The sequence below is a fragment of the Brachyistius frenatus genome, unplaced genomic scaffold (genome assembly GCF_029030835.1).
Source record: "Brachyistius frenatus isolate BFR_SWC_R1_liver_20210118 unplaced genomic scaffold, ASM2903083v1 Contig_62, whole genome shotgun sequence".
Lineage (NCBI taxonomy): Eukaryota > Metazoa > Chordata > Actinopteri > Embiotocidae > Brachyistius > Brachyistius frenatus.
In genome coordinates, this window is record NW_027210661.1 from 1,972,139 (window position 1) to 1,990,230 (window position 18,092).

Sequence of the window (18,092 nt, forward strand, 5' to 3'; positions counted from 1 at the left end):
GTGTTGTTGTGGGTTGTTTATTTTATGCAGAACTAGAATTACTGGCAAGCATTTGTATGCCTGCGAAAACCACTCAATTTTTCGTTTACATGCATATCTGTCCAAACCTACATAGATTTTGCTGCAAAGAAGCAGCAAGTTACTGAGATATTGCATTCACGAGAATGAAATGGGCGGATCGGACAGTGAGGTCATATTAACCCCAACCTTTGACCACAAAAATTGATATACATCATCCCTTTGTCCAAGTGAACATTTGTGCCAAAACTGAAGAGGGTCTCTCGAGGCGTTCCTAAAAAAAAAAAAAAAAAAAAAAAAAAAATCGCACTAGGAAGAATGGGAAAGATGTGAGGTCATAGTCACCTTGATCTTGGTACCACCAAGAAATCTTATCAGTTCATTGTTGATTACAGGGGAATGTTTTTGCCAAATTTAAAGGACTTCCCACAAGGCGTTCTTAAGATATTGCATTCACCGGAACGGTGATCAGAGGGACGTGAGGTCATAGTGACCTTAAACTTTGACCTTTGACCACCAAACTCTAATCGATTTATCATTGAGGCCAAGTGAACAATCATTTGAAGAAATTCCATCGAGGCTATCTTAAGATCTCATGCTCACATGAAGGTCTTGAATTGGGGTCACAGTGACCTTGACCTCTAACCTTTGGCCAAAAAAAATCTGTGAGACGAAGAGAGACTGAGAGTTTTTTTTTCTTATTTAAAATTGTGTTGAAAATGTTTTCTGAGAGGGCTTAACTATACGTACTATACAATTCTGACAGTGAAAATGTAAGTACAAGTTAATGTTGATCTACCTAGAATAAATTAATGTGGTAAAGAAAGAAAGAAAGAAAGAAAGAAAGAAAGAAAGAAAGAAAGAAAAAGAAAGAAAGAAAGAAAGAGAAAGAAAAAGAAATAAACAAACAAACAAAGAAAAAGAAAGAAGGGAGATGTAAAGCAATAACATTTTTGCTATTATTTAGTCCATTATTCATATAATGGCTGTCTCATGTATCATTGCATCACAGAGCTCTTTGCAGTGCATAACCGGTTTGAACCCTGAGGTTGTTAAGGGTTGTAATGTACTTTGGTGGAAATATAATAGCTGCCATGTCCTCTGGAAATATTTTCACAGTCTAAGGTTACCAAATGTTGTAGGGAAACACTTTGCTGATTTGCTTTGCTACCTACTTCCATTAAAATCTTCCCTTCTAAAGTCAAAACTAATGTAACTAATGGCATTACTTTCTTCTAAAACATATTTACTTTTGCATTTTACATGAATATGTTTTTTAGGACACAGGGCTGCACAAGAGCTCACTTTTTCTCCGTGTTAAATACTTGAGGAATAAGGTTAGGTGATCTTTAGTTATATTTTTGTTGTTTTCAACCATTTTCCTAAGAAAACTAAAATCAACATGCCAGTACCTACAAGTACTGTCTGTGTATCAAAGCCAGATGAAGCTTTTGCCTCTGTAACACAGACCTCCCCTGTTATCTTCCAAACACTATTAAAAACACAGCAGTGCAATACAATTGCACTCAGTAACATGTTCCTTCATTATGATGAACATGAATACAGGACTTTATTCTGAGTTAACGCATCACATATATTACAGCCTGTTGCTGGATACAGTCACCAGAGTATCATTGGGTGTTCATCCCTGGCAGAAAATAGTCCCTATTAAAAACCCAGGATTTACACCTGACTGAGTTAAGCATGTTTAAATCTACAGTATCGAACTGCTTTGGGAGAAGACTTACCCTCTAAATAAATGAAAGTATATATTTGGAACCTTTCAAGATTAACATCCAGGAACAAATTGGCTGTAGTCAGTTGTGTCGTTGTCTGGAAAGGAACTAATGCGTTGTTGGTTTAAGTGCTGATATAGGATCTGTTGAAAAAAATAATAATAAACAATGATGTATAACCGGTGAATATTTACGCTACCATGGATTTTTTTCAAGTCAAGACATAGCTGAATTTAAGAAAGAGAGACAGATCATTCGGAGACTCAAAAGAGTTTCCCAAATGATGTCCTTCTGTCACTGTTATTTCACCAGAATTACTTTTAAAAGCCAAAGCTTGAGGCAATTTGAAGAAGCACTTTTTGAAAGAGGGTTTTGAGTTCATATTATGTCAAAATGCAAGTTTAAAGCTGTTCAACTTGCATTCCATCATCCGGTGGCATTAGGCCCAAGATATTACAGATCCAGTTTCTCCAAACTCGGCTTTTAATGAGCCAACTAAGGTAGCAACCGGACTCCTTGGGAAATCAATAGGGTTTCATTGATTAGCCATTATGACTCATAGCCTCATAATGCAGGGTTGGTCTAAATACATTGTATAGACAAGTTATTGTTCAAAGCTATTTTCTGCAATCCACCGAGTATTGTGATACACAAAACAGCACTCAGTGGAAAGTAATTTTTCATTTCTTCCTCCATAATGAGCAATCACTGCCAATCGCTCAATATTCCTATTGAACTATAGTGTGTCTTTGAAACAGCAAGTCTGGAAGATTGGACTCAATTAGTCCAAGAGCCACAAACCCAGTGTGGTTTATCATTAGATTTGGTAATTCATTAGCAACAAAATAATCCGGATGATTAATTTTTGTTTGTGACTTTAACTGTGACTACAGGCTGCCACAGATACAGTAGATCACCTTATCCAAATATAGAAAAAGGAATGTTTTTTTTCTTTTCTTTAGTGTGCTTTTGGGTTTCTCATACAATATGTTTCTAATCATGCCTTTTAAGTAGAGTATGTATCAAATAATTTATGTGCACTACACCCCTTGAACAGAATGGAAAAAATGGAAAACGATGAGCTGAAGTCCAAAAGTCTGAGACAACATTGAAAATCTGTTATATTTTCATGTCAACCTGTAAATAATCAGAAATCTTTGAGGGTTTAGAAACATTTAAAAACACAAGAAGATATGACATTTTGAAGGAAAATGTAACAGTTTGCTGTCTTTCTAGGTCAGTAATCAAATTTAAGCAAGTTTATGGCTTTGACCATGTCATCTCCTTGTCAGATTTCCTTGAGTCCTGCCATTGAAGGAGTGTTCAAATGCCAAGGATTTAATTTACTCAGCAGAGGCTTGTTCAACTTAAACAACTTGTAGTCATTGGCTGTGTTTCAGATGGCGTACTTACATAATAAAAATCCCTATTTCGAGTGCAGAAGTGCGTTCACACTGACAAGTACAGAAACACGCAGTGAACTATGAGGCATGATTCACTCAAAACGGTCCAAAAAATGGAGTGTGAAACGCTGCACGCTTTCTGCACTCAATAGTCACCATTCTGGTTACATAGCGCAAATAGCAACTTCTGAAGAAGCTGTAGTTGTTGCAGAACATGGTACAAAAGTGTATATTTTTCCACTAAGTGAAACATACTGTTACCATACATCATACTGCTGTTGGATTGAAGCCATCACTGTGTTTATATGTGTCAAACAGAGGGGATATGTTGGTGGATGATGCATTCACATGTTACCGTTATTTCTGGTAAGTGCAGAGTGGCAGTATGGGATTTGAGACAGCACTACTCTGTCAAAATTCAAGGACTACACAAGTCAGTGTACTAACATGTAAGAGTACTACAGTGTACAAAGGGAAGTACGTCATTTTAAACGCAGCCTAAGTTTACCTGCAGAATGTTGCTGACTGAGTAGCATTGTGAATCTGGGAAACATCTTAGCTAAGTGAAAGTGAAAGGTTATATTATCATTCTGAACAAAGAAGGGCTTCCTCAGTGTCAAATCACATGCATGGTGCTAAAAAAGACTCAGTGGGAACTGGATCAATTCTATCCAGGCAGGATCAGGCAGAAAAGTGACCAAACCATCAAGAGATCAATACATCAACTTTTATTTGCTGATATTGAAAAGTGAATTAATCACAGTTACATAATTCAGTCAAGAATGTGAGACTCCAATCCTCAAAAGTAAAACAAAAAGAAGATTGTCCAGTCGTGGTCTAAGAGGATAACTGCCTGTCTAAACCACTTTTCAGGAGGGAAAACAAGGACAACCCCCTGGGGTGTGCCAAGACATGCAGCATTTGACAGTGGATGATTAGAGAAAAGTCATATTTACTGATGAAAAAAAAAAAAAAAGATGGTTGTATGCAAGGAGACAAACAGGAGAGAGAATGATACCACAATGTACCAAATGGATATGGGAATATTCAAGTCTGAGAGTGTTTTGCTACTTTGGAGTTGGACCTGCACCAAATCGATTCCACCCTGACCAAGGAGAAGAAAGACTCCACTGCACCTTCTGATTTACATCATTGTGGAGACAGATTCCAGACATACAGTCCAAACACAATACAAAGCCCTGCAAGAAAGACCAAAATAGAATAAGTCCATTGAACATTTATCGGAGCACTTACAGACTGAGTAAGCCAAGTGTTCCTGACATCACAAGAAGCACTTTGGAACATTATTAACTTGTGCTTCAATGACATGAGTCATGAGGCTTTGCAAAAGCTTGTGGAGTCCATGCAGCTCAAATGCTGCTGTAAGGCAAAATGAGAGGAGGACCAAAGATAAGATAATCTGAAATCCCAACCCAGTATCATGGCAAAGCGTGAAATAGACAAGCCCGTGATAGCTACGCTTTGCGATGTCTAGGCGTGACAGTTACAGATTTCAATATAGTGAATTGGTGTGTCTATTTCACGCTTTGCCGTGATGGGTTGATACTGATATTATTATTTATAATGAAACATTTGGTTTAAAATTTTTAATTAGTGCAAAATAGACACGTTTTCAGTGGTCTCGGACTTTTGGACCACACTGTATATACATTTGAATGTTTTTGGATTATGATATATTGTTTTTTCCAGGTGTATGATTGGAAATATAGTCAACATTGAACACCATTATTCTCTACCCACAGTATTGCTATAATACCTACGCAGATGTCATAACACCTTTCAGAATGTTTCAGCAAAAAGTCTGCATTTTAAGTTTTTAATTATAATATGTATCAGAGCTGTGTCACTGGATTGCATTACAGTGTATGTGTACCTATAGTGAGCAGAGAGTGTCTAATTAATTTGCTTTTACTCCCACAACAGATATATTTGTGACATTTTTACCACCTCAGGTTTGTTTGCCTGTTTGTCAGGAGGCTTACAAAAAAATTGACTGGCCCGATGTTAAGGTCATCATTGTAAATGAGAATTGGTTCTCAATTGATTCTACCTGGTTAAATAAAGGTCAAATAAATAAATAATGAAGCTTGGTGGAAGAGTGTAGCATTGCCGTAGGAAGAACCCATTAAATCTGAATCACAGAATCACGGAATTATTTTTCACTTGAACTAAAAGTGCGAGATGTGGCATTTGGCCTACTTAATGCCATGCATCCACAAATCCAGTAGACGGTAGTAAAGTTCAATAGTGTTAAAAGATAGGCTCTCCTTGAAATTTGATGACTCTGTATCACAATTCACATTCACAGGGACCAGTTATCCTCTGGTATATACAAACTTAACACAGTAAGTAGTTGCAATTAATCACTTAGGGACAGTGGTTTTATAAGGGAGAACCAGAACTAGCACAACAGCTGAGAGGCTTCAACTAAGCACGAGTGTATTTAGTCATAATTCTCATAGTCTTGGAAATATCCAGACATTGCAGTTAAAGAGTAGACTATTGACCTTGGCAGAGGTCTGCGCTGTGTATGCCTTTCTAGTTGTTTGTTTTAGACACAAATTAAAGTCAATGTCAGTGCCAATGTAAAGCTGCCTGAGCCTTTCAAATGTCAAAGCAAACATCATACCGCAAGCCCAACCTTAAAATACTCTTGCCCACACTCACACATACTTTCATGCATCATTTAGGATATGAAAGTGTTGTAGCCTACTAAGTTGTAAAATGAAGACAAAATATGTTCCCACAACTTTAATTCACAGACAAAAGTTAACAAGAACTGAACATGGCATTTTTTTTTTTTATACCTGCATAAATATATGGTTTATATTTTTGTGCATCACTGCGCTTACACATGCATGTAGGCTATGTGCATTGCATGTGGTACAATAAAAAAAAGTCACAATTTGATATCTTTGTTTTTCTCATGGACGTACCAAAATACACTTAAAGAAACAGAGAAAGTTAACAATAACCTTTGTATCGTATCCTACACCAGTCAGAAATCGAGCAAATTACCATCAGCCACTTTACAAAAAAATAAATAAATTGTAATTTAGGGCTTGAATTACTTGAAGTACTTCGAAATTGTACTTAGGTACAGTACTTGAGTAAAGGTACTTAGTTACATTCCACCACCCTGTTTAAATGTACAGAGACAACAGCGTTGTATGAGGTCAAAGTTTAAGAGCGGCCTTTACCTGAGCAAATGGCGGTCAGAGAAACGCGCAGCAAGAGCACGTTTAACCTAAATGCGTGACGTGCAACTAGATCGGGAAAAAAAAAACAAAACAACTCTGAGTCTGGACAAGTTTTCCACAGCTGCGTGCATCGAGAAACTAGGACAAACAACGACAGTCAGAGAGGAGTCTTTTGGGGGAAAACACCGATGCTGACGCCGGGTGTGCTCCCTCCCCCCCCCCCCACACACCTTCCGCCCTGCTGCCGCGGCCCCGGGACCCTCAGGCTGCCTTAACCCCAAATAAACCGCTCCGGCCACGGATCGATCAGCAGCGGGCGACCCTGCACGTCAGCCTGGATTACTCTCATTCCCGCTTACGACCAAAAGCATCAGGTAAGACGTTTCTCATCTAGATGCAATTCTGATAAAAATGCTTCCATTGCTCATCGTTTAAGAACAAGACCCGCTGTCTTTCTTTGTGATGCTGTCAATTGTAGCTGAGATTGCTGCTTTAGTTTTCTGACATATGCGGTAGGTTTACTTAATGTGCGTTGTCTGGATGTAGCAGTAACTTCTAAAGTGCTACCTGCTGGTGCAGCCTTTTGTTTTCTTGCCCAAGAGATGTGAAAAGTAATGATGACTTATAGATGAAGCTAAACTTTTTCCCGATATCGTCGCTATTTTGTTGGATACATGATGTTCAGCTACTTGGTGTGTGTAAGTGACATGCAGTTTGGTTTTTGGTTTTGCCAAGTTGTGACATTGTGCAAATAGCATGGCCTAAACAACTTCTTTTTCTGTGGGTGCCCTTGCTTTTAGAGAATTTAAAGTGATATATTTGCGTGGTCAATGCTGCAGATGTTTGGTGAATAGACAATTGCTGTCACCATAATTCGGTTTCACATTGTACAACTGTTATGAAACAGTTGTACTATAATGTTATCGGGCCATGTAGCGTTGGACACATGGCTCTGGCTCATGGTGGATCCTCATGCAATGAAGGCGGCAAACAAATATTGAACACATGCAGATGTTGAAACAAAGGATCCTGTGTATACAAGTGTCCTGTGGATATCTGAACATACACAAGTCTCAGCGAACTGGTTGCTCAGCCTTACTTCCTGAAGCCATACCACATGCTTTTTCTTTCTGTTCCATTGGTACCCTTGGTACCACAGGAAGCAAGTACTGTCACAGCTTCAACATTTAGGTTCTTGTAACATTCCTAGTTGGGAGGGCTTGCAACTGCACTCTGGCACAGAACAGATCCCTCGTTCATAATGTGCAAGTGCCAATCGTTTGTGGCGGTTAGCAAAGGTACATTTTTAAAACGACTGAAAATACAAACAATATCCCTTTCCAAAAGAGCATCAGGACAAAAATCGAATTAAGTAGAGCTGAATGCAGTCACAAGGTTCACTTGGAGAGAAAAGTCAGGGCTGCTGAACAACACTCGGCAAAGTAATCTGGATGTTAAATGGTGACCGTTGGAATCAACAGCATTGGCTGGGGAGCTGGGGCTGATTAGTTTGCACTAGGCATTTTTGCTCTTGCCAGTATGCTGACCGAACAAATGGTGTCGTGGCATTTTTGATTGGACTAATTTGATCAGTTGATGGACAATCTGCGATGCACAATGACATTTTACAGTGTATGATGCGTCATTTAAAATCTTTCCAGGTAACGGTAAAATAAATCTATTCTCTTTAAATCATAAGCAGCAATAATAATAAAACTCGTAGCTCTCTGAATAACTAAGTGCAAAGAATTCACGATATTTACATATAATTTAGTTCACATTAGCCAGTCAAATTCAAAAATGGACCCAATACTCAGGCTGTGAAAGCATTAATCATACTTAATAAGAACTCAACAGGCTGCTTATGAGGGATTTCATTATTTATGCTCCAAGTATAAGGTTTATTATTATTATTATTATTATTATTATTATTATTATTATTATTATTATTATTATTATTATTATTATTATTATGTCAATCTTGTTTTCCAGAATGAACAAAAGCACTGACTGTGTTAATCAAGTAACACCTTTATGAATTTGGTATTGATTGAATTCTACAAACTCAGTTTATGGGCTGTCAGATATCACTGCTGTACACCATTGATCTTTTTGACTCCCCATAAGCTGTGCCAACTATATACAGTATTCATGCACAAACACAAACCTAATATTCTATGTGCACAGATCACACAAATTTGGACCACAGAGCCAAATCATGAAGACAAAGTACTACATGAAAACACTTACAAGAGCAGGCAACGGTTGAAGTATTTCAAAAATGATTAGTATAGTGTGACAGGAGAGAAATAACTGACATTATAAATCGGATTTTGAAACACTCAGTATGGGCAAAATGAAACAATCACAGGTCTTTGGCACATCCCCTCCTCTTGGTCCGTGTCTGGTGAGAAGAGTTCATTGTTCGGTCAGCTCCCTGAACTCTACTGTTTACTGTTGAAGTGTAACCAGGCGCTGTAACCAGCCCTGGTCTCAGCCTTCAGCATTAGCCTGCTTCAGAACCGCTCAGCCTGAAGGTCTGTTTATGCCCTGCTGGCCTTTTTAAAGCTGCAGGATCTGCTAAGTGTCTGTGCCAGCAGCTCTGCTGTCCAAGAACAACACAGTGGATGGCTTAGTCATTTTTCTTCTTCATCATTGCACTAAACATCATATATTCTGGTCTGCATCTGCTTCTGTTGTTACGAGAGGCCTTATTTAGCATTGCGTCTGGTAACACTGCACTACAAAGGAGTCAATATCCTCAAGTCACAAAATGCTGGAGAAGCATGGTTTAAATGAATGTTGAACAGTTGTGCTGCATTCTCCTCCGACATTAACACCGGTGTGGCGGTGTAGATGTAAAGAAAGGCTCTGCATGTCAGGAGATGCGACAACAGTCGTATCGTAGGATCAGTTCCTGGACGTCGCTCTCGCCACCATTCCCCTCCGATGGTTGCGGCAGGGACAGAGGTAGCCTTGCAGGTGCATGCGCACCTTGCTGTGCAGTGAGGCGTAGATGAAGGGGTTGTAACATGCAGAGCTCATAGCCACCAAATGACAGGAGACTTGTAAGACATTTATGTAGCGCTTTCCCATGATGTGGAAGTCTGGGTCCAGGTCCAGCAACAGGTTCAGCACCTACACATCGACACAGGAATACTTGTAACTGCATTGAATCTGTATTGAGCTCTTAAAAATACACTAAGTGAAGGGTAGTAATTCTCTAAATTCACTCTTTGCTGCTTCTCAGCCTTTGATAATAATACATCACATTATAAGAGACAGCAATACATGTGGTCATGCGTTTCAGAAATCTAAACTTTTACTGATGTGATTACATTCAGTTAAATGATAACAGTAAATTACTGATTAGGATTACAATCTTGTAGCCAGGGGCCCATTTTACTGAATTTGAAACATGCACGCTGCAACTTTGGCATGTTTCACTCATAATAACAAATGCCATACTTGTGAGCCATGCAAAAACCGTGCAAAATTCACACCTCTTCTGCAGTTTGCATGCAACAACCAGTTGCAGAACGTGACCCTACCGCTGTTTGTAGTTTGCATGTCAGCAGTGCTTGCAAAACACTTTCATGAAGCACGGCCTAGAGTCTCTGCATCTGCATCGCAATGTCAGCTTTCCCCTCTCCTTCAGTTGATATGATGGTGAAATCTTAATCTGTCATCTTTTTGCATGGCTCATTGTGGACACAATGGTGGGTTTGTAAACACAATTACCTGATGATAAGCTTCTGGGGTTAATGATGCATAAAATGTAATCATCTCCTGGGAAGTCAAAGCTTCACTTATTTGTCTCTTTACCTCTGTTGAGAATGGAGTTGGTTGTTGATATCTATAGAAGAATGTAAACTAAATCTCCCCCTCATGCCTATTTCTCAGATCGAGGTGTTCCTAAGCTGAACACATCGATCAACGGAACAGTTTGAATAAGGACTGAGAGAAACGCAGCTAAGAATACATTAGTGTCAAAGTCACCTGGAGAGGCAGCCAACACAGGGCGAAAGCCAGCACTGAGGCCACCAGCAGAGAGAAGGTCTTCTTCCTTCTTTGGTTCCAGCGCTGCTGACTGTTGCACGGCTCCCCGGGTACCGAGTAGCGCTTTAGGCTGACAGTAATGCCGCAGTAGGACACGCTGACCGACAGCAGTGGGATCATATACGAGGTTATGAGGATGAAGCAGGAGTAGAGCAGCCGCAGATTGCCACTGTTTGGCCAGAATTCCTCACACACGACCAGGTCGATGCCGCTGGGCCGCAGGTCCAGGTAGCGAGTGTAGAGAGACGGAGGGGCAGCCAGGGCCAAAGATAAAAGCCAGACACCCAGGGTCACTGCACCGCAACCCCACACCGAGATCCTCCTTCGTACTGGATGAGCTGAGACGAGGACAAATTACAGACACGGCATACAGTAGGTTAAAGAAGCAAGCACTGTTTTTCACACCGTAGGTTTAAGCTATAGAAATGTGATCAAAACATCTTTAGAATGAATGCTGTTATCAGCGTGCATTACCGTCTACCTCATTAGTTCCTTTTTGGATATCGGTACAATATGGTATAATAATAATAATATGGTAAAATAACACATTTTAAAATCCTACACATTTTGAGTTTATATTTTTGAGTATGCAGTAGACATAACGCGAGGTCCTTTACCTACAACAATGTAGCGGTCCACCGCAATGGCAGTGAGTGAAAGCACCGACGCGAACACCGTGGCACATTGCAGCAAGGGGACCAAGTGGCAGAGAGGTCTTCCAAAAGCCCAGCCGTGGCTGTCGAAGGCATAAGACACAGTCAGTGGAACACAACTCAAACACATCAGCAGGTCGCCAGCTGCTAAATTTCCGATGAAAACGTTGGTGGCGTTGTGGAGTTTCTTGTCGGCCAAGATGCAGGCCAGCAGGAACAAGTTTCCAACACCAGCCACGACCACTATGAGGCAGTAGAGAGGAAGGAAGAGAGGTTTGAATCGCAGAAGAAGCTCCATGCCGATGAACATGTCCAAGGGGTCACTGTGGTTGAGTCCTTGGCCTTTGCCGCCGTCTAGTCCCTCTAGTCCTTCTCGTCCTGTTGCATGGCTGGTGTTACCGGTCACACTGAAATCTTCATCCAGGAAGATATCCATGTCTCTGCAGGCCAACCTTTAAAATAAGGCAAGATCAACAAAGAATCACATCAGTAAGAAATTAACCTCATATTTGGAATTTTTCTGCAGCCACTGGATAATCAATGTGTAACTTGCAAATGTTCTATAGACAACTGACTCGGTTCTAAATGAGTTAATAACAAATTGATTGTTCTGTGTTCATATGTAAAGCATGCTCTTACTGTACATTCATTGATTCTTCATTGACACCATAAATAAATGGGCACACTGCCAATAACTTGTCAAGAACTGTATGCTCACAACAAACTTTTTATAGCGATCGTACTTTAGAAGGAAGAAGTTGCAATAAAACTGGTCACAGTTTTTTTTTTTTTTTTTTTTTTTTTAAAGAGGATTGTCAAGGTTCTGAGCAACATGAATACGAGTCTATTCATCTTTATTGTCACGGTCAGCACCCGAAAGGAGTGACTACAACCAGAGTGACTACATACTAGCTACAATCCACAAACCTTTAAAAGTCCCCTGAGCAACCAAGTGAATGTGAAATGTCTACCGACTTGGCAAGAGTGAGTTAGCTTACGTTCTTCTTCCATCAAAATCTTGTACAGTTGACTTTGGGGAGATGTAAACAAGAGTTGTCATGGAGGCATTTGTTGGCCCATTACATTTTGGCAGCACCAAAAGTATGCTGAATTTAGTATTAGCAGTTTCTGTTTGTCAGCTACTCCATGGACGTACAGAAACCACTGGGGTATATGATGAAGAAAGTCTTTTTGTCTTTCATCATGAAGCATGAACACCCGAGATGATGGTATCTTCTGTAAGTCTACGTCAAACTGAATGTAAATATTTGGGTATTGTGTCAATGTGTTCAGATATCACTAAGAGACAGTCATTGTCCCCTCATCTGACGTGACTCCCTGTCTCTCTGGTACTTTACCTGCAGGTCATTTTGTTCTGGGGTTTTTCAGATGTTTGGTCCGACAAGGTCAACGACGCGTGTTGTTTTTAAAACCACTCTGACAGTGATGGAGTTTGATCTCACATGAACTCCCGTGTTTTATCTCTCGGTTCCAAATGCCAGGAAGGCACTTAGCCGTGAAACAACCCGGACAGCAATGCCTGTGGAGTTTGTTGTAACCGCTTCGCAAAACTTTCATAGTGTCATAGTTCATGATCTTAATGTTACTGCAGTGATCGGATTCATTTGATCTACAATTCAATATATTGAATCTCATCTGCATAATTTGTCTGAAACTGGAAGAGGTGAAATAAGGCAGCTTTCTAATGTGTGGGAAAAAAATTTTTTTAGTTGAGCTTAAAAATATATTTCCTCTCATGAAAAATATTTAAAAAGTTTTATGAACTCATCCAGAGAGCCCTCGAAGATGATGGACATTTATTTTCGCCCCCGTGCCCCGTGATGTACCAAGCACTCGAACATTGCGTACCCAGGTGCCTTTTCCCTCAAATAACTGCAATTTCCGGCTGCTGCTGCCTGATGAGTGCAGCTGTTAGATACACGCTACCCACAAGCTTTTAACATGCCAATAATTATAACTTGTGGTTAGATGAGCAGACAGAAGAGTGTCTGTTTCAAGTCATCACGATCAATTTAATGCATAAAAGTGAGCACAGACATGTTCAGATTTCTGAAGTTGCTTGAACAATTTTTTAAGAACATTTGCAATAAGATTTGAGGAAGATTCAGGGAGATTAATATTTTATAACTTTAATTAAAACTCAAGTTTTAATTTAATGATTTTGAGACCTAAAAAGTTTCAGCCACCTTGTTATGTGATTTACTTTTATTACTGAGAATGATGCAGAACAAAGTGTTTTTAAAATTACATGAAAAAGAACTATTATCATTTTTTTTTTTTTTATAGTATTAATATTATTATTTTGTCTTTACTGTGTAGTTAAATTGTCTCCACTTGCAAACCTCATTCTCATGCAGCGCTGGGCTTCAGTAACTGTTCCCCATCATTCCCCGTCCTGGCCTTTTTAGTTTTGTCAGTTAATAAAACAGCATATTGCTACAACAGCTACAGAATAACTCACTGCCCGCACTTCAAATGATTTTTAGATGTCTGTGAATCATTTAAATCATTTTTTGAATGATGTTCTTCTCTTTCTTCTGAACACAAATTCTGACCTTTATCCACAAATCAGTGTTTCCCATGTATACATTTATTCTGGCAGGAAAAATAGATTTGCTTTTGTTTCCTTCAGTAGCATTCAGCAGCAGGAGTCATACATTTTGCTGGTTATTGAGGAAAGGTGACTGGATCAACACATTTTTGGGGGGGTTTCAAAGTGCGTTTGCTTTCCCTGACCAAACTGTCTTGATCGAAGTTAAACAGCTGGTACCTGATTGCTGATTTATGACTGAAATACGAGCATGTTGTTTTTGCAGACTGGATATTTTTCATCAAGGGCAACCCAATGTCCATTTTTAAGATGTCAAAAGTTCCAAACTGGTTTTTGGGGGTGGAGATGGTGATGTGATCAGTTTTGTTTTCTCTGCTGCAGTTGTGTGTGTATTGCCCATTGCAGGCAAGAATTTCCATTTGTTGCTCTTTTTTTTTCTTTCTTTTCTTCCATACCGATAATAAGCACTTGTGCACGGTATGATAACCATAAATTTTCATACCACAGTATATTGTGATACTGGTATACCGCTACAGCCCAACTCTAGACATAATAAACAAGTGGGCAAAGCTATCCAATGCAGATGGGGCACGATGGGCCACTGGATGGTTTGATCGGTATGAAAATTGATGTGGCCTTTCCGGTCTCTAACTAATCGTACGTCAGTGGAATATTTTAGGCTGACACGTAAGGGTCTTCACACATTTTCCAGTTTACTGTTTCTACTGTGCATGCACCCAAATAAACAATTCGTCAACATATCCAAAAGAAAGCATAATTTGCGAGATCTCATTTTATCAATGGAATGAAATCATGTTTGAGAAGTAATTTCTCCTAATCACAAGGTTATGATCCCAGTCAGACTGAATTTAAACTCACTAAGAAGCTGCTGCAGAATGCCAATATTCTCAATACTGAAACTGCCAATCGGGCTGTTTTGTGCACAGGTATTAAACACAATAAACAATCAATATTTTGATGAAGTGTGGGCTGAGAAAGATGACGGTGTAGCCGAGCTTTTCCATATCTTCACTGAAAAAATATAGAATTGAGATAAATTGTCAGCAGATGTGTCCACTCCAGTAATTCAACATGTGGTGCACATCAGTGCTGTCAGTTTGAGGAGGATGTTCAAACATTTTCCATGTCCAATCCAAAAGCTGTTAATAACCTTCACTCGCTTAGCAGCACTCTCCACTTTAGAGCTGGCCATACTGAGGCACACTGTGTCTTCAGTTTCTTATTTGTTATGCACGTGTCGGTAATCAACAGCAGTAATATATTTCCTTATCCCATCTGGTCTCACACCGTCTACTTTTATCTGACAGCTTAAAAGAAACCAACCTTTGCCTAGTAACGCTGTTGCCATGGCCTTTATGGAAACTGTCTAGCCCCTGCAGCTAATTTGTGAGGTGTGATTAGAATTTAGAGCGATTAGAATAAGAACGATTCCTGTAAACTCTCTCATCCTATTTTGTCTGTTCTCTTTTCCCATCTTTATTTACATTCATTTTGTTGTGCTCTCTTGGACTCCACTGACATTTACTAACTCGAGCACTTCATATGTGCGTTCTGTTCCCATCATTCTGAGGCTGCTGAGACATCCAGAGAGCTGGAGGCAGAGGTCAAACAAATGTGGAACACAAATGAGGTCAAAGTTGATTATATGCAATTCTGATGAGATGACTTAATGGTGTCCCTCATTATTTGAATGGGGAATATGGGAGGCCTGCTCCTTCAGACTCTATCATTATTGCCATTCAAAATTTATAATGATTTGAGTGCAGATTTGTCAGTGATTGTTGGCTCTCTTTGCAACTTTGAAGGCACGCACAGGGAAAGATAATGAGAGAGATAGTCGCGCTGTAAATGAGGGTTCAGAAAATGCTTTGAAAACATGCGCCTTTGACAATGCTGATGAGAAGCATGTTTGTAGCTATCATTTTTGAGATGACGGACATTGTTTGCTCTGCACGTCTGACATCAAATTCCTTCTGGTGACCAAGCTGGCCACTGATTGTTGATCTGCTCTGCGCTTCGCTCTGAATGAGTTTGCATTGCTGTGGTAGACTCATGATGTGCTCGCTGAGATAAGGGTTCCACGCAGAACGTTTTGACAGTTGCATTGGTCTTTGCATGTTTCTCCTGTTTGTGCCATAGCTTCTAATCTCAGAGCCACGCATGTTTTACTGGTGCCTGGCAGAAACTCTTCTTCTTATGTTGCTCAAGGGCAGTTATTAAAGCTTTTAGGTGCATGACTGCCACCCTCTGGCCGTAGTAACGCATTTTTTTTAGTAGGCATCAGTAAAAACAAGGGAACATTTATTTTAGTTATGGAAATGGTTAGATTTTGTTGTTGTTGTTGATTTAATGAGTATTTGAAAATGACCATCCTTGCTCTACAGTACCATCTCCATAACTGAGATGCTTTGTATGAATTGCTGTGTTATGAGAGTCTAAACCAGACAGTATACTGAAATATCACCCTGCATCACTGCTGGGCTGATTATCAACTGCTGGGTAAATGTTATCGAGGCTGAAGCTTCTTTATTAGCCTCTTTAATAGGATATAGATGTGCAAACACACACACATGTATTTCAACAAGTGCAGGATATGGAAAAATCAAGACTTATGATTTTGAGGTTTGCAATTTTGGGTTTAATTCCACTCAGCAGAATTTAGCAGCTTGCAAAATATTTCCCCCTCAATTAAGAAAGTTTTTTTTTTTAACCGTTTGTTATGGTTGTTATGGGCATTTATGTGTTGCCTAAATAATAGGCACAGCTACTTCTCTATTTGCCAGATTATTGGCATGTTTGTGCAAGAAGCTTTAGCAGTTTTATCCTCCTGTTGTCTGTGTTCTTGTTTGTGTTCAGGGTGTTATTTTCTAATAACAGAGCTTATTAATGTGGTGCAGTTCATCTTTCAATTTGATAATTCTGGCAGTGCACCCCTCTCTTTTGGTCTTTATTAATTTATGCTAAAGGGTGTACACAGATGTTAAGTGCCACAGTTGCCATGGAGTATCAAATAAATGACTTTATTTTCCTTGAATTTTTATGGAAATTACTTACTTGGTATTAAATAGGCTAATACATGGATACACATATTTCAATAATCTAGATAACTTGTAATCATGCTTTTAGCAGGGCAGGCCTTTATTTTCAGAAATTGATACTGACACGCATGCAATAACAAAAAATTGCTTTAGTTTTAAAAATTTGTCTATAAAATTTGTCTAACATGAGAGGAATGAGCTTGCAAAATTCTTCATGTTGTAATCTGTGGCTGTGCCGCACAACTACATTCAGTATCTGGGAGATATCGCACTGTGCATCTTCATGTCTGATCAATATTGGATACCTTGTATTTGCTATAATCATCTTTTATCTGTTGTGCATAATAATCTGTCTGGATTTCACATAAAATAACATTTATAATTTACAGAAAATCCTATATGTTGTAAACGTGCAATTTTACAGTATACTTTCTAGCTGAGCATATTTTTTTCATATTATTACAAAATAAAAAAGTGGGTCATAATATTTCTAAAATATGTACGTACATATTTATACATTGCATACAAATGAACACATAACATACACAAAGCACCAAACTGCTCCACTACCTACAACATATGACAACACACTGAGACAACAAAATAAAAAATGTTGTACACACGAAGAAAATTATATTATAGCTGTTACACTAATAATGGTCTTTTGAAAACTCGCATGTCAAAGTGTTGATTGCCTGACCTCGTCAGCAAACCAGTGCTGCCAAATAGCAATCATAAATGTGGCCACTTGTATGGTGGCGATTATAAATGTGAATAAGTTATTAAAGCATTTGAGTCCTTTTCCTTAAGGTGTTAAATTATTTTTTTCCTAACCCATTTGTGTTGATTGTAAAATCTTGCGTATTCAAGATGACAGTCATGAATCAGCAACTTGAAATGACAGCTGATAGCAAATGACATGTAATTTGGCTGTTTTGAAAATGAAACCTGTAGTCAATCGTGCTTTTAATTGTAACCAATGGAAACAAAAATATAGAGCAAACATTTGTAGAAAAATGTTGGTAGCATGTTTGTGTTTCCTTACTTGTGTGAATGCATACCTGTAAATACCAATGCGAGGCAATGAATCAGCAGATATACATAAAAATACCTTACCTGTGTAAATTGGAGACACAGAAAAATCTGTGTGTTGCCTCTTCACTCCAGCAAATGTTATTATTGTCTTCTTTTCTTCGTTACCCTTTTTTCTTAAATTTATCGTTAGAAATGCTTTCCTCCAGTGTATAAAGAAAACCCACAGTTATATGAGGAGTCCGGCAGAGAGAAGGTGTTTCTCTGTCAGTGCTGAATGAGAGTGACAGAAAGAGGCAGCAAGGAAAAGGACCTACATAGATAACCCCTCTCCCTCAA

At 39.1% G+C, this 18,092-nt stretch overlaps 1 protein-coding gene across 1 annotated transcript; it reads right to left on the reverse strand.

Moving 5' to 3' along the window:
* Window positions 1-8,374: 8,374 nt before the first annotated feature.
* LOC138625504 (prolactin-releasing peptide receptor) lies at window positions 8,375-17,986 on the reverse strand. Its single transcript, XM_069706460.1, has 4 exons — window positions 17,838-17,986; window positions 11,055-11,542; window positions 10,378-10,775; window positions 8,375-9,516 (listed from the first exon to the last, which is right to left on the reverse strand). Exons 2-4 carry the CDS (start codon window positions 11,524-11,526, stop codon window positions 9,289-9,291), a joined length of 1,098 nt encoding a protein of 365 aa, XP_069562561.1. The 5' UTR covers window positions 11,527-11,542; window positions 17,838-17,986; the 3' UTR covers window positions 8,375-9,288.
* Between the last annotated feature and the right edge of the window lie 106 nt (window positions 17,987-18,092).

What these genes read in the sequence shown, in the direction of transcription:
- LOC138625504 (XM_069706460.1), bottom strand. Translation starts at nt 11,526, where the DNA reads ATGGATATCTTCCTGGATGAAGATTTCAGTGTGACCGGTAACACCAGC. An exon ending in GGACCGCTACATTGTTGTAG is followed by an intron (nt 10,776 to 11,054) that starts GTAAAGGACCTC and finishes TCCTCGTCTCAG; the next exon opens with CTCATCCAGTACGAAGGAGG. An exon ending in TGTGTTGGCTGCCTCTCCAG is followed by an intron (nt 9,517 to 10,377) that starts GTGACTTTGACA and finishes GTCGATGTGTAG; the next exon opens with GTGCTGAACCTGTTGCTGGA.